Here is a 15,380-nt window from a genome sequence, read left to right as displayed (position 1 = left end):
ATGACGTTCAGGAGACTCAGAAAAGTCAACTCCAGCGCTCCAGAGAGCAGAGCATCATCTCACGACAGCGACATTTATTTCCCCTCATCGAAATCAGACAGTTGTAGGACTTCGGAACCTTCCAATTCCTCGGAGGTTTACAACTATAAGACCCTGGCTTACTCTGGTGGCACTTTACCCAGGAACTTCAAAAAGGTATGTGGTGGTCTTCTCTAGAAGAATGCAATCAGCAAAGTAAGTGTGTGTGTGTGTGTGTGTGTGTGTGTGTGTGTGTGTGTGTGTGTGTGTGAGAGAGAGAGAGAGAGAGAGACAACAAGAATACTTTAATTTGTTCAATTTGACCTGTGTCTATTGTCACATTGTACAGTTAGTACATTAAGTGGAGTGAATGTGTCCATTCATAGACTACACACGTTTACATAGCATCTGTCTCACACTGAGAGGATGATGATCAGTGTCACACTCTAATATTACTTGTGCTTCAGCCTCACAGTCACTCGATTAGTTAGTTTTATACTTAAGTAAATAATTTCTGAATTCCATTCTACCCACCAAGTTCATACAGGGAACTACAGTGCCTACCACCAGTTGTGTGTGGGACTGTGAATAGTGCATGTCAAAGTAAACCCGCCATGACCCCATCTCCTCCTTGGTTTAACTCGTTGCAACACATTTCAGATTTTACTGTGACATCACAATTAGGTCGGTAAGCTGTTGCCCAGGCCAGGCCATCTGAAAATGTAGCCCAAAGGTTCTAATGCAGTTGGTTAAGATCTTTGTGTTTTTGTGTGGAAGTTGAATGTGAAAAGATACAAAAGATTATTGTGCACCTATGTCACCTCCTGTGCTGCTCAATAACATTGCCTGGCCTGTTAGTTTGCTGTTGTAGAGGCAGGTACAGTCCACAATCTCTCATCCCATCTCTCAGTCAGTTGGGGCGAAGGGCTTCAACAGTGCATTGTGTGTTGCAAACTGAAATTCTGCTTCAACCACCCCCATTGGTCTCTTGGGGTGTTTGAGAATAAAAGCCCTCATTGAGAAGGACCTAGGACAATTCTGTAAGTGTTGGAAAATAGAGAAAGCAACATTTACTGCCCTGCGAGACCGTAGCACAAAGCAACCTTTCATAGGAGCTGCATTCAAGATCATTGACGTTGAACAGAGGTGAATTGATTGTGATTTAGAGTAGCCTGACCAAATTATTTAAATGTTAAGGTAGGATATGGGTCCCACCCTATTTCACATGGCTTTGCTCTTTCTCTCAATGCAGTAATTGTAGACATGAAGCCATGCACTAAGCACAAAGTCAATTTGTTTATGGGTTGGGTAACTTGGGTTATAAGGTGTACTCACATGGAAATGTTTCAGATAATTACTGGTATCAGAAAAGATCCATTCATATTCTGTTGTGTCAAGAGATTAGCTGTCCCAATCCAGCAGACTTGGTGTAAAGGCATGGCTAAATATAGAGGTATTAACCTCTTTTCCTTACGTTGTGTCTGTGAGTTGGGTAAACAAAGAGCTGCCTGACATGCATTTCCAGTTTAATGTGCCACATGGTAGCTTGAAAATACAAACGCTATTTCATACACGTGTAGCACTGCACATGGATTAAAGTATTACCTGTACTGTGTGTCTGGGGAATTTTATGGGGAAACCCGCCGTGGGGGAGTACGATGATATTGATCCACAGGTGTAATTCTTATTTTGTTTCATATTTGTTTCATCACAGGGAGGGGGATTGCAGAAGTGGAAACCCCTGACACAAACTCCAGAACCACAAAGGTATAATGAATCTCAACATCTCATACTGATTACTGATCTCATACCATTATGTTCATCTTTCCACCATTTTCCTGGTGAATGACGTAGAGAAGATTCAAACCTGGTCTCAATTCAAATAAACGTTACCACATAAATAATTAAATTTAACAAAGCAACAGGTCACACATTTAAAGGTCTCTCTCAGCATCCCTTGACTGAGCAATAATCAAAGTTACTTGGAGGCACTCGGTTAAACAGTAGGCTTCTATATTAATGGTCGTTGTTATGTATGATATTCCAAGGGGTTTTCATGAATTTTCATGTACTTCCTCAGATGGCTTTGTGACGTCCCTCTGTCAAACAGAACCCTGTATATTATTTGCTTGTTAGTTATGACGCAGAGCCTGCTGGACATAACCGATCACTTGTTCAGTTTGAGACAACAGACATATATTGTTGAACAATTTAGATTAGGCCTTGAATGGAAGAGGGGATTTTAGTGAATGCTGTTAATGTCCGGATGATCTCCTCATCCTGGCTTTGCGCCGTGGAAAACGATTAACATTGTTTTATTTGCACTGCAATATTCCAAATGCAACATTTTGCACCGACATGATTCTGTAATATCCTTCATACGCAGAATAAATCCCAGATCTGATAATCCTGAAAGGTTTTCTCACCAGAAAGATTATGGAAAATGCTGTATGCAAGTTTAATGACATGGTGAATGATTACTCTGGGAGACTATCAAACAGGAAGGTAACACAGGGAAATCTCGCTCTTTCGAACGACCGTCATTTCGACAAAGGAGCGTCGGGAGGGTTAGTGACTCTGACTCACCCCATGGATGTTAGGGTAAGGGTTTGGGTTGGGTGTCGAAAAGATGACACGTAGTAATAGCGAAGCACTCCCAGGTAACACTACAGTCAGAATAGACCTGTCAAAACAATAATCTCTATTTGCTTTTTTGTTTTGTTTTTTCTTTTTCAGAAAGATAGTGGTTCTGGAGAAGAAAGATGATGAGACTTTTGGTTTTGAGATCCAGGTAAGACACACTTCTCTGGTCCATCATGTTCATAATATTTGCAGAGATAAATCCAAGTGACCAAAGCATATGGATCTTATCGTTTTAAGTCTTTTTAATCTGAGCGTCTGCATGTGTCAGTAGTACTCAGAAGGGTGAAAGGTCACATACTGTATATGTTTAAATACTCACGGATGTTGTCCCATGACTGTGAAGGCAGGGCAGTTAACTCCCAGTATCTATTTTTGAAGCAGTGTGGTTTTCTCACACGCTTTCCCTTGTAATACCTGCTTTTACACACATGCCCCCAGAACAGACTCGGCAGTCAAATGGTTTCACACTTTTTACTTAAATAGTGTTTGAGATTGTAGTTCTTAAAACCCGAGAGGGAGTTCCCAATGGGTTCCCTCACCAAATGTCAATGTTAGATTTATCCAGAAAATAAGGCCTGCGGTTAACATAAGCCTATTTTCTTGAACACACACATTGTGCTCATTAATAATTTAATGGTGAATTTTATGTGCTTTTTAAAAAGGCTTGTGTGGTTACAAATAATAATAATAGTCATCTTTATTTTTCGATATGATTTTGTTGAACAAAATTAGTTATTTACAATAAATCTTTTCAAAACTTTCCATTGTGCAGCTTTCTGAACTCTAATTCGGGGTAATGCTTTTCAGAAGTTGCGAGTGGCGTCATTTTGTAGTTGAACCGGACCTTTCCGACAAAAAGTTTGGTGGTCGGCCTAAAGAGAAAACCCACAACTCCTGTTGACTGGCCCATTTCCCTCTCTACTCTACTCCTTATCTATCAGGCACCTCCCCACAATGATTATGTTATAGGCTTTAATTGATTTCATTCTTTAAACCATACTTGATCTGAAGCCTTTTGAAACCTGATGCAAGTTCATGTAATCACAAATGGTCATACTTATGGTTTTTGTAAGTGCGTTTCAGTTTTCATATCGTATATATTGTTCTATTTAAGGCGTAGATTGAGGTTCCTCCCTTCCTGCAAGGCTTAGGGAAGTGAGGTCATCAGGGCAGGAAGACGGATGACTTTGAGTTTTCCTGCTTAAATGTTGCATACATAATTGCATAATTGAGTTAAAGTTCAGTCCATTATGTAAATCTTTACTTTTTGGGACATTTTAAGAATGATATACTTTTACATTTACCTAGCAGATTCATATAATCGCAAAAGCACACACAGAATTCTAAAATTAATAACTATTATCTCAAGAGACAGTGTCTTTGTTTTCTCGCTTTGAAAGTTGTATATGCAGTTTTTGTTTTTGACAATGTTGATAATCATATGAGTTGTTGTGACGTCCATTGGGTGCTTTGACAGCAGTGGGATGTTGACTGGCTGACATGATACTCACGACAAAGGGAAGTGTGGTCTGCAGGAACCGGGCCTTCCTCATAGATAGACTGTGGTTAATGATAAAAGGAAGAACATTTGTCTAACAACGCACATGGTGACCAAGGAAACAGTAACTGTCAAATATACAGAAACAAAAATGATACGTGGAGGTACCAAATTGAAAATGTCAAAAGCAATTTTCTTAGGCATATCCCTTAAAATGTAAAAAAGTTAATTACATTTATACTACTTCAAATGCTTTTTAATATGGTGAGCACTGTGAGAGGCTGTTGGTTTATGATACAAGAGAAACGCTTCTCTTGCTTTGCATGTTTGCACTAGCAGCCTGCATATGATAATGTGAACTGATGTTATCATCCTTCCTTCTTCATCTCAGTGTGAGCTAACTCACTGTACTGTGTAGTGTGTGTATCATCCCACTATTTCCAACAGTACACATTAATGTTTTATCAGGGTAGCATTCTGGGGTATATAAGATATATTTTATATCTTTAGATTTTTACTTTACTTACTTTTTATTTTCTTATTGCCATCTTGCTTTTGTAAACTGTGTAACCCTTTTTTCGAATTGATAGTTTCTTATTATTAGAAGAATATCATGTGAATATTCTGCTATATAAAAATGGGAGAGTGTTTTCTGCTGGTGTTTCAGTCCGAGTGTATCAAAGGGTGCGTTCGGAAATGCGCACCGGGTGTGGTTAGGGTTAGGGGTGAGGGTTAGGTTTAGGCATAGTTTTACTGAGGTTAGGGTTAGGGTTGAGTTTAGGCAAGTTTTACTGCGGTTAGGGTTAGGATTAGGGTTGGGTTTTAGGAACTCATTACACTGAGCACACACCCGGTGCGCCTTTCCGAACGCACCCTTTGATACACTCGGACTGAAACACCAGCAGAAAACACTCTCCCATATAAAAATAAATACTGCTTATGGCTTTTCAGACTCTTTTCAATATGTTTGTATATGTTTTCTCTCTTCCAGACATATGGATTGCATCACCAGGACGAGAACTCAGTAGAGATGTGCACATTTGTGTGCAAGGTGCACGATGAAAGCCCTGCACATCTAGCAGGACTAAAAGTTGGTAAGTGATGGTGGATTATATAATGGATTATATAAGAGTTGTTTATTTGAATTTACCTCCTAGGTAACTACATGAAATGGCCTTTTGAAAGTCCTTAAAATAGTCATCAGGGGAAGTATGTTTTTCTCGTCTGCTATTTAGGGAAGTACACACATGACGGTGTGTGTACTTATTTTCCAGTCACTATACTCTTACTGTACACAGGATGCATCATGAGTGCCATATCTAAAATTATCTGTTAATGTAACTCTGAGAATGTATGCTGAGGAATTTAACTCTATGTTTTCAAAGACGGCATCGAATCAATGTCAGCATTTTATACCAAAATATTCTTTATTTGATAAACATAGTGTAGAAACATAAAAAACTGTATACAGACCACTGCAGGATTTTGGTTGGTGCTAACCTCACTGAGGTTAGGGTTAGGGTTTGGGTTAGGGTTAGGATTAGGTATATTGAGGGAACATAGGGCTGGGAACATAGGGCTGAGGGAACTTGAGCATGGACGTGATCATGGAAGACATGTTCAATGTTATGAAAAGCTTACTGTATATCGTTTCACACTTTCACTAACAAAAAACTATTCATTTGAATACAAATTACGATTGAGTTAATTCAAATTGATATTTTAAATCAATTAAGTTTGATTAAATGTTGCAGTCTTTGTTGAAAGTGTTCGTCCCCTGCATCAAACCCTGTGCCTGGGGGACTAGCCTCAGCTCTAGGGCGATCATAGGAGCCTAACATGTGGTGTCGTGGGTAAACTCGCGTGAATATGGGGAGAACATGCAAACAAACACTACACACAAAGTCCCCAGCCAGGTCCGAATTCATAACATGTTAACCACTGAGCCACGTTGCTGTTTGGTGGCTCACTACGCTATTCAAAGGCACTTGAACAAATAATTATTAAGGAGGGTGTGTGTCAGGCCTTAACAAACCTTTAGACGTGTAGTTCATGAGTCATGAAGGGAAGGTGGGCTTGAAGATGGATCGCTTATGTCACATTGAGTTTCACTTCCTACATTCCTCTCATGCCTAATTTAATTGTTCCCTTTGTCATGCTGGCCTGAGCCAGATGACTTCATCTCACGCGGGAGAATAGTCAGTGGTTTTTGAAAGGGAGAAAATGCATTTGCTGTGCTTTAGTCTCTCGGTTTACCAGCCCTCCTCAAACATGATAGTTCTTACCCCATCCAAAACCAATTTGGTATGGCTCTCAGTAGAGGCTCCTCTCAGTTTGATTATAATAGAAATAACAGATGTGAGTCAGACATGGACAGAAATAGAACCGAGGGGTCCGTGGTATCGTCAACTCCAGAAGTAGATGGCGAATGTAAACCATCACCGTTGCTGCTTGATCTTGCCTTATTCTGAAGGATATGATTGTGTTTTACACAACATGTGTGCAACATGTGTGCTGAAGGAAGAAATGCTCTGATTGTTTGGCACACCATTAACCACTTGAACCCATGTATACTTTGTTGACTGGGATCCCCCAGGGTTTTAAACTGGCCCCCCTCTGTTTTCTCTCTACACTCTCACAACGCCTCTTGATATGCTATTTTCGCCAAATTCTTGCCTATGAAATGCCCAGAACAGGGACACTAGGGCTCATGTGGTTAACTGATATGGGATGGAAACGGCTCTAGTTGGCTACCACTGACATGAAGGCTGTACATCTGCTGTCTATTTAACACATGGTGTTTGCGTGCACAGGGGACACCATCGCAAGTGTCAACGAGGCCACAGTGGAGGGATTTCGGCACAAAGACATTGTTCAGCTCATCAGGGCCTGCGGTAATACAATAAGGTAAGAAACATGCACACTTTGAACAAAGCGCTTGTGGATGGTTGGAAAAATAACATATGGTAAGATTGTAACAGAATAATTAAAATCACACTTGTGTGAACTGAGCGGTTGTGTGTGTGTGTGTGTGTGTGTGTGTGTGTGTGTGTGTGTGTGTGTGTGTGTGTGTGTGTGTGTGTGTGTGTGTGTGTGTGTGTGTGTGTGTGTGTGTGTGTGTGTGTGTGTGTGTGTGTGTGTGTGTGTGTGTGTGTGTGTGTGTGTGTGTGTGTGTGTGCCTGCCCCCTGTGTGTGTGTGTGTGTGTGTGTGTGTGTGTGCCCCCTGTGTGTGTTTGTGTGTGAGTGTGCCTGGCCTATGCCTGGCCTATCCTGAACAACAGCGCCCCTCCCTTAACATGTGTGGTCAGAAAAGGTTACTGCAGGCTACATACCCGGAGACAGACAGACAGACAAACAGACAAACAGACAGACAGACAGACCCACACACACGGCCACGTATAGGAGCGTTGTGACCACCGCTCAAAAAGACACTATCACACTTTTGATGTGTGTTTTCAGTTCATTCTTGATGGCTTTGGCTTTCATAGTGTATATAGAAACAATATTTATAAATAATACATTTCATGTTGAATTTCGGTCTGTGTGAGCCTTGTCTCGATGTTCCTACAAGGCATCGGGCAAGGCCCAGTCAGGCAAGCCCATACAGTTCTATTGTCTGCCATTAGATCAACCTGATTAATATTTTCAGAAGCCTTTCTGAAGGGGACAGACTTATATACAGACAAACCCTGGTTATAGTAAAATGCAATTGCCTAGTGTGATCTGGCTAATATTAATCTTGACTACAGCAAAGTCAGTTTTTCCAGAGCTAATCTTGGAAACAATCGGACTGATCAGTGGTCCGTTTTTAGGCACACTGCCAGTGGGTGAAAGAAGTACCTCCATGCGTTTTGCTTTCTCACATAATATTTTTAAATATGTATAACTTAATATATCATTTATAATCTAGATGACTGACATCACAGGTTGGCCACATGAAGTCCAAGATCCACATGTGAGCAATGCCATTATTAGACCCTGTCTTGTTTTATAAACTTGTAAACTTGTACTGTTCGCAATTATTCATGGACCACGATTATCATGACATATTTATAAAAATCCATATTTCAGCAACCGTATCCTATGTAGTGAAACTGACACAGCGAATTAAGCGAACCGTCTTATTGCATAGAGAAGCCTACAAGGTGCCCAAATAGAGTTAAAAAGTCATGTGACCAGTAGTGCCTGGTATGGATCCTTGTGAGTGTGAGGACCTGGGTTTTAAATCAGACCACCATCTTGTCTTGCATGTCTCGTCTGTCTTCTGGACACGTTTTCCACTGTATTGAGGTTTCCTAGTTGTCTCCATCAGTTACGGTTTCATAACAAAGCCTTTCATTCTTTTTAAAAAGCCAAGCCATTAAAAACAAAAGTGAAACATAACTGGGGTTGTCTGTATGTACAATACAAAGCCAAGTTTTCCTCTTCACATGATAGTCCAGTCGCTTGTGTAATTTCGTTCAAACTTTTGGGGGATTATGAAAACAATATATTTTTGGAAACTTCAGAGTATAAGCACTCTTGTCTACATGCTCACACCGCCTCGCACTGCGAAGTGTTGTGAGCATGTAGATCGTCTATTTTCACAATGTTCGCCTCTTGCTTACTTAATATGTGAACGTTTGGCCAGTTTGGTATTAAAATGGTCTTGAAAGTCCTTAAATTGTGACTTTATAAATGTGCAGATACCCTGTATACACTTATACCGTATGTTGGTTTGTTTACCGTTGACTGAGAAAAATCAATTATATTAAGCTAATCATCTGGGGACCCCACAAAATAATTTGGTGCCGACCCCAAGTTTGAGAACCACTGCTATAAAGGGAAGAAATGCCCCCCCCCCCCCCCCCCCCCCAAAAAAAAACTTCTTTAAGTAGCATGTAAGGGGTCAAAGTAGGAGTTTTTAATGATTCTGAATCCATTACAAGCATTTGTTTTTCATGAAAAACATTCTTTGGGCTAAAAACTAAAATACTGCAACTGCTTTGTGGCTGAATTGAAAGGCTTCTCAGTTCATGATAGATCAGATTATTTTGCGTTGTTACAAGCCCATCATTTACCGTATTTCACAATAAAAAGCTTTATTATTAAGTGTATATAAGTGTATAATCTTGTTCATAGTACTAGTAACTAGAACTGCACTCTGTCGAGGTGCCAACTTGCGCCTTGTTCTACTTGTGCGCCAGCAGAGCGTGGCATGAGGTGCGCTCACCACTGGCATCACCAGGAATACTGGTCCCTCATTGGCTGTTAATGATGACATTGCCAGAAATGCTGGTCCCTGATTGGGCTACGGGCTTAAACACACACAGCAGCCGAACGCTGTACTTGCGCGCTCTGCTGGTGCAAGTAACTAGAGTTTGCAAAAAGAGCGTGCACATCGGGTGTTTAATTGCAACCACATTTTCCCCCTCACACTGACTCATTCTCAAACTAACACTTATGCTTGTAAAAGATCAAAAGGGCAATTAGTCAGGCCCGTTCATAAGCTTTGAATGCTACTGCTTTAACAGTGAGGTTAACCGCATCACAGTACCAGTATGTGCATACTTTTAACAGCTGACATTAAATTATTCCCACCACTTTTACGAGTACTGATATTAAGTAACCACTCAAGTGAAAACTAGCTCTATAAAAACAGGGTAAATGTTCAGTCATGTGATTTTAAAAGATAATTCTTAAGTGTCAGAGTGGAAATAGTATATGTCCTTTATCTCCCCCCCCCCCCCCTCTTGTAAACTGTTGAGACCAGACCCATTGCCGTCTGGAGTCTTATGAAAAGAACCCTTCATATGGTTAGTCTAGCTTCCTCAGCTCTCTTAATTGCTGTATGTCCTGTGTTCGGTTTTATTACCACTTCCTGTAATGCTTATTAATTACACTGCTTTCTGCTGTTCCCCCATTTAGGCTGGAGACGGTCTACAGCGACTCTATCCGAAAAGAGGAGCTAGAAGCACGACTGCAGTATTTAAAGGTAAACATCTTCCTCAGGCGTGCACCAACCCACGCTAGGGTGCGACACTGTTTTATAGCCAGCTCTCTCAGGGTCGACCTAGATGTGTGTCCTGCAGCCTCACAGGCCAGACAGAATACAGAGGTCTATACCACCATGTTGCTTGCCACATATAGACGACATTCCCCCCTCTCCACCTGTTTCCCAAACTGCACCACCTGTTGCATGTGCTGCATCTCTCCACCAGTGTGTACACTGATGGCCGTGTGTGCTTGGAGGACAAGAACGGCACATTCTTGCACATGGCTGTTAAAAAGCACTTGGTAAAGTGCCCCCCCCCCCCCCCCCCAGTCCACCCCAAGATTATAGCAGCTGTCTCCAGAGTAATCCATAATGGCCTTATGTCTGAAACTACATACTCCTGGCAATTTACCGTAGTTGGCTTGTACTAAAGTGCATTTTATAGTGCCTGAAAAAATTTAAGACGCATGATGTTGGTACTTTATTTTTATTTTATAAAGGGAAGGAGTCTGCATAAACTATTATTTGGACCACCCAGTGTTTTTCAGAATGTGTGAGGATATCTTGCCTCTGTATTTTTGCTTTCACATTGTAAGATGCAAGCTTCTCTGTCAAACTAGCGAATAGGAACAGACTGACAGGACCATGTACCTCACATCACATTGATTTTAATACTGAATCAAAACTTAAAGTTGTACCCGATGTGTGAATGCTTGTCAACAACCAGGACATGTGAAAGTAGTCTTTTGTAATCTATGTAATCCACATGTAAAATCTCAGTTACACCAACATTGTTATTGGGAAGCAGTTTTTTTGCTAATTTAAAACTGTTAAAAGACAGTTAACTATTTCTATTTGGTAAAGGGGGCAGATGGGGTACCGAGAAGTTCTTTAGTGAGACTATCAGAGGGATGCAAGTGGGTGGTGACAAAGTCAAAGCCAGTATTTTTAATGAACTGTTGGATGTGGCCACAGTAATACAGATTTCAAGACTTATAAGAATATACAGTTTTTGGAAGAGAAATATAACGGTAATACCCATTATCCAGGAGGAAATGGGCCTGTGGCACGCCAACTTAACTAATAAACATTCTGCTAGTAAGCGATTAACTTGCAGATCATGCCATTTTCATCCGTGTGTTCGGGTTTTATTGTGGATTTCCTTCTACAAGCATTTCACAATGTGCCTTTGGTTTTGTTTCCAGCAAACCCTGACTGAAAAGTGGGATGAATACAGATCCTTGATGATGCAGGAGCAGAGACTGGTTCACGGTAGGTCATGTGGTTTTAAATCTATGGTCTTGTTTGAACTCATCTGAGATCATCTGTGCAATATCCCACCATTCTTGAAGGGTGTAATAAATATTCTTCCATTAATATATATAATCATAAATGAATGCTCTGCAAATAACAGTGTCATGCAAAAGTAATGAAAATAGCAGATTTAGAAGCTTGTACTTTGGCTATTTTAGAAAATGCACAGGGACGCCAGGTTGAAAGTTTTTAAGTCTGTTTTCTTTTAGTTTTTTAAATAAATATCTAACCAGGGAAAAGTATTAAGAAGCTTGTGAGCCAAAGTATTTGCACTTTGCATGCACGGCATTGCATTCAGCCATGATCAATAATATTGTAACGCCGCCTCCTTTCCGTCCTGCAGGCATAGTAATGAGTGACGCTTCGGTGTACGAGTCCCTGGAGTCTGCGGGAGTGTACGGCAGCCTGGGCGCCCCCAGCCCTGCCGCTCTGAGAGCCCTCCGCTGCACCGGCAGCACCAGCAGCAGCGCCAGCTACCTCAGCACGGCCACTGAGGACGACCCACTCTACCAGACCTGCCTGTACCAGGGAGACCGCAATGTGGAACTGGAGGGCGTCGACACAGAGCAGCCCAAAGAGCAACCGCAGCCGGCGCAGAGGAAGCAGCGTCTACGACCGGCCAGCGAGCTCTTTACGACCGCCAAGACCCACTTGACTCGCAGCGCCAGCACACGCAGCTACCTGAGGGGGTCTTCTTCGTCGTCGGTCCCCGCGGAGAAGCCAGGGAGCTTCGGCTCGCTTCAGAGGAAACCCAAACAGAAGAGCTTCCGCAGGCAACTCCTCAAATTCATCCCTGGTTTGAACCGACCACTGGAAGAGGAGGAGAGCAAGCTCTGATAGCCGGTGTTTAAACAAACAGTGAATCAAGACCAAAAGACTTAAAGATTGCCAATGACTGTTCGACTAACACCCAAAGAATACAGTATACGCAGTGCCAAAGAGAAATGGGAATGAGACCAAAATGCACAGCAAAATCCGGAGTGTCGGTTGAATTCAGAATTCAGTGAAATTGTACTCTCCGAGTTCAATCAGTGGACCACACAGGTCCACCGGGGATGTTCTTCAGTTCAGTCAACACTCAGTTTTTTACCGTGTAGCACCACAGTTGCACCTGGCCATGTTGAAGTGCCTAGATGTGACTAGACTTGAACTCTGGCTGCATTATTTTGCTTACAGCGATTTAACATGCTTAACTATGTTTATTGCATATCATCTTTGTGTTGTTGTTTAAGTTATTTATTTATTTTAACATTTCTGATTTATGTACAGAATGAGCAATTTTTTTTCTCCTTTTTTACTGCATGAGCCAAGCTTTATTTTGACAATTGAATAAATTACACCTATGGTGAATGTTCAAGACACCATTTGTAAGCAACTAAATCTGGTACTTCTGGTCTTTTGTACTTGGGATGATTCAAATAAACTCTGTTTTGTCTTGCCAAAGTAACCATCCCTAAAAAATAAATATGGCATTCTGATATGATTAGCTTATGTTCTTTAAAACATGCAAGAACACACAGAGGATGTATCTTATTCCTTAACTAAAACCAGTGCCACTGGTATGCTATCATAACACTTGGTCCCCTCCAAAACCTTATTGTCATTGGAGGTATATGGTGGCAGGTTGTGGGTGTTTCAGAGTCTTTTAGAAAGTGAAGCATCCAAAATGGTTTGCTGATGAAATTGAGTCTGACACAGTTTATTGTCGAAAGAATGCCGAGGAATGTGCAGAGAAAGGCATGACCCGAAATTCCAAACACAACCGCCTCCTTTCAGTTCTTGCACGCAGAATGCTGTTCCCTCAAGCTCAACACTCCCATATTCCCATGGTGGGTTCTGTTGGCCAAGACGATGGCAGGGGGGTGGGTTGGGTGGGCTGGATGCTTTAGTGTCTTTTCATTCCACGGTCACAGCTGACCCGTGAGGTCATGACGGTCACTCTCTCTGCTCTGTTTTCCGTGTCGGCATCCCTTTTGTCCACTGCCAGTCATTCACAGTTGCGTCAAGAGTGCTGATGAGGGTGAGCGATGGATGGCATGACGCCATGTGTTCCAGTGAGGCATATTTCAGACCTACTTTCCCTATTGGGGGTCAGAAGGACGGGGGGTTGCCTTGGAAGCTGACGTAGAAGATCATTCTGCACGTTTGCCTGCGCTTATAGCAACGTCTGAATACATGGTGACGGCAATAATTAGATGATAGTGGCGACGTAAAAACAAGGCGTGAAAGGGCCATTTAATGAATGACTAAACGATGGGAGCACACAGTTGACGCTTGGCAATTAACACAGTGGGAGGTCAGAATAGGGGGTTGCTAGCTAGAGGTCCAAATTACAATTGTTTGGACATCACCCTACTGTTAAAACACCACTGTTGATTCAAAGCCTAAGTGGTGAATTTGTTTTGTTTGTATACCAGTGAGTTTTGGGCCTAGCCAGAGTCAGGGTTTATTTGGCTTGTTTTGATGTATTTCCCCAAATAGTAAGGTATACAAATCATGTGGAAAATATGTGTATTGTCATAATTAATAATACCCTACTGTTAACTGAATGGAAAAAATATGTGGAAAGAAGTACATGTGCCATGTTGCAATTGGTGTACGTCTTGACGGAGAGATTTGTGGCTCCTGCTGGAAAATGTCCTTTTACAGTCTGTCAGTTATGACATATGAGACCTCTGAGAGAGGGAGGAAGTGGACACAGTTGTGCCACTGTGGTGAGGAAGTGCAGACCAAACTGCTTTCTCAAGCCTGATCAGGGCTCCAACCGTCACGCTTTGTGACTAAACTGTTTGTGCCTCTGGTCAAATAAATGGATCTGTGTTCAAAATGGGCAGATGTTTGCTTCACTGGCCTTTGTGTAACATGAGGAAACGGTAGGAGAGCAGTCAACATAAAGCTATAAAGCCTAATTTATATTTTGTTGTACGGCACACCACCAAAATAGCAGCTGTACAAGCTCACAACCAATTAAATAGCTTTACTGTGCATGGTAAATACACAAATCGATGGCAGATTGCTATTTAACAACATGTGTCCTTGCAGAACAAGTAAAGCTTTCTATTTCTATTTCATAGTCTTGGTGATTGTGTCCCTCGATAAGAGGGGAAATCAAACAGGATGTGGTGGAAGTCTACCATAAAGATGCACAACAGAAGTGTCAGGAGACTATTGATTAAAAACCCATTTAGGCCTAGAATTATTGAATGCTTTAGCTATTGAAAAATAGCAGATATACAAGCTCACAGCGCGGCACCGAGTGCCGCGCTGCGAGCTTGCAGATCTGCTATTTTTGAAAAAGTTGTGAAAATGTGTGCAAATCTTTGAACATATGTATCTTTAAAGCGAACGTTTGGAACTCAAATTTTGCTTCTGGGGGGTCCCTGGAACTAGATATTTTGAGATGGGGGTCCGTGGCCAAATAAACATCAGTTTGGGGGTCCCTCACATGAAAAAGTTTGAGAACCACTGACATAGTAGTCTCTCGAGAACAGAACTGAGCTCCAGTTATGTGTAAAGGACCTTTTCTTTGACGATGGCTATAGCCAGATTGCTGACATAGAAACATAGTTTTTTTCCAAAAACCTTAGAATGATTCAAAAGACACTTATAGAATCAGGTCAAAATTCAAATTTTCATGATTTTTCAAAAATAGCAGATCTACAAGCTTGCCTGTGAGCTCGTAGATCTGCTATTTTTCAATAGTTAAAGCATAAAATAATAATACACTATAATGTGTACCCGTTAAGCATGCACAATGCACATCAACTGATAGACTGCAGATGAGAGCACAGTTTATTACTCAGCTATTCTGAAAAAGCTAAGCTCATGAACCTATGAATCTATCTCAATTGTTTTTATGTGAGACAATGCATCATTCACATTGATATTACAGTTTTGATAAAGATGTGGGTGTACTCACTGTATGTAATTTGA

The 15,380-nt window shown here is 41.4% G+C and overlaps 1 protein-coding gene across 1 annotated transcript; it reads left to right on the top strand.

The window, feature by feature from the left end:
- Positions 1–12,702, top strand: tamalin (trafficking regulator and scaffold protein tamalin; the record flags this gene model as incomplete). Its single annotated transcript, XM_080733503.1, has 8 exons — positions 1–195; positions 1,733–1,785; positions 2,755–2,809; positions 5,151–5,253; positions 6,973–7,066; positions 10,067–10,133; positions 11,339–11,405; positions 11,791–12,702. 8 exons carry the CDS (start codon positions 1–3, stop codon positions 12,282–12,284), a joined length of 1,128 nt encoding a protein of 375 aa, XP_080589629.1. The 3' UTR covers positions 12,285–12,702.
- Between the last annotated feature and the right edge of the window lie 2,678 nt (positions 12,703–15,380).

Source organism: Nannobrachium achirus (assembly GCF_963921795.1).
Source record: "Nannobrachium achirus genome assembly, chromosome: 9".
NCBI lineage: Eukaryota > Metazoa > Chordata > Actinopteri > Myctophiformes > Myctophidae > Nannobrachium > Nannobrachium achirus.
This window is presented reverse-complemented; position numbering and strand designations above follow the sequence as displayed.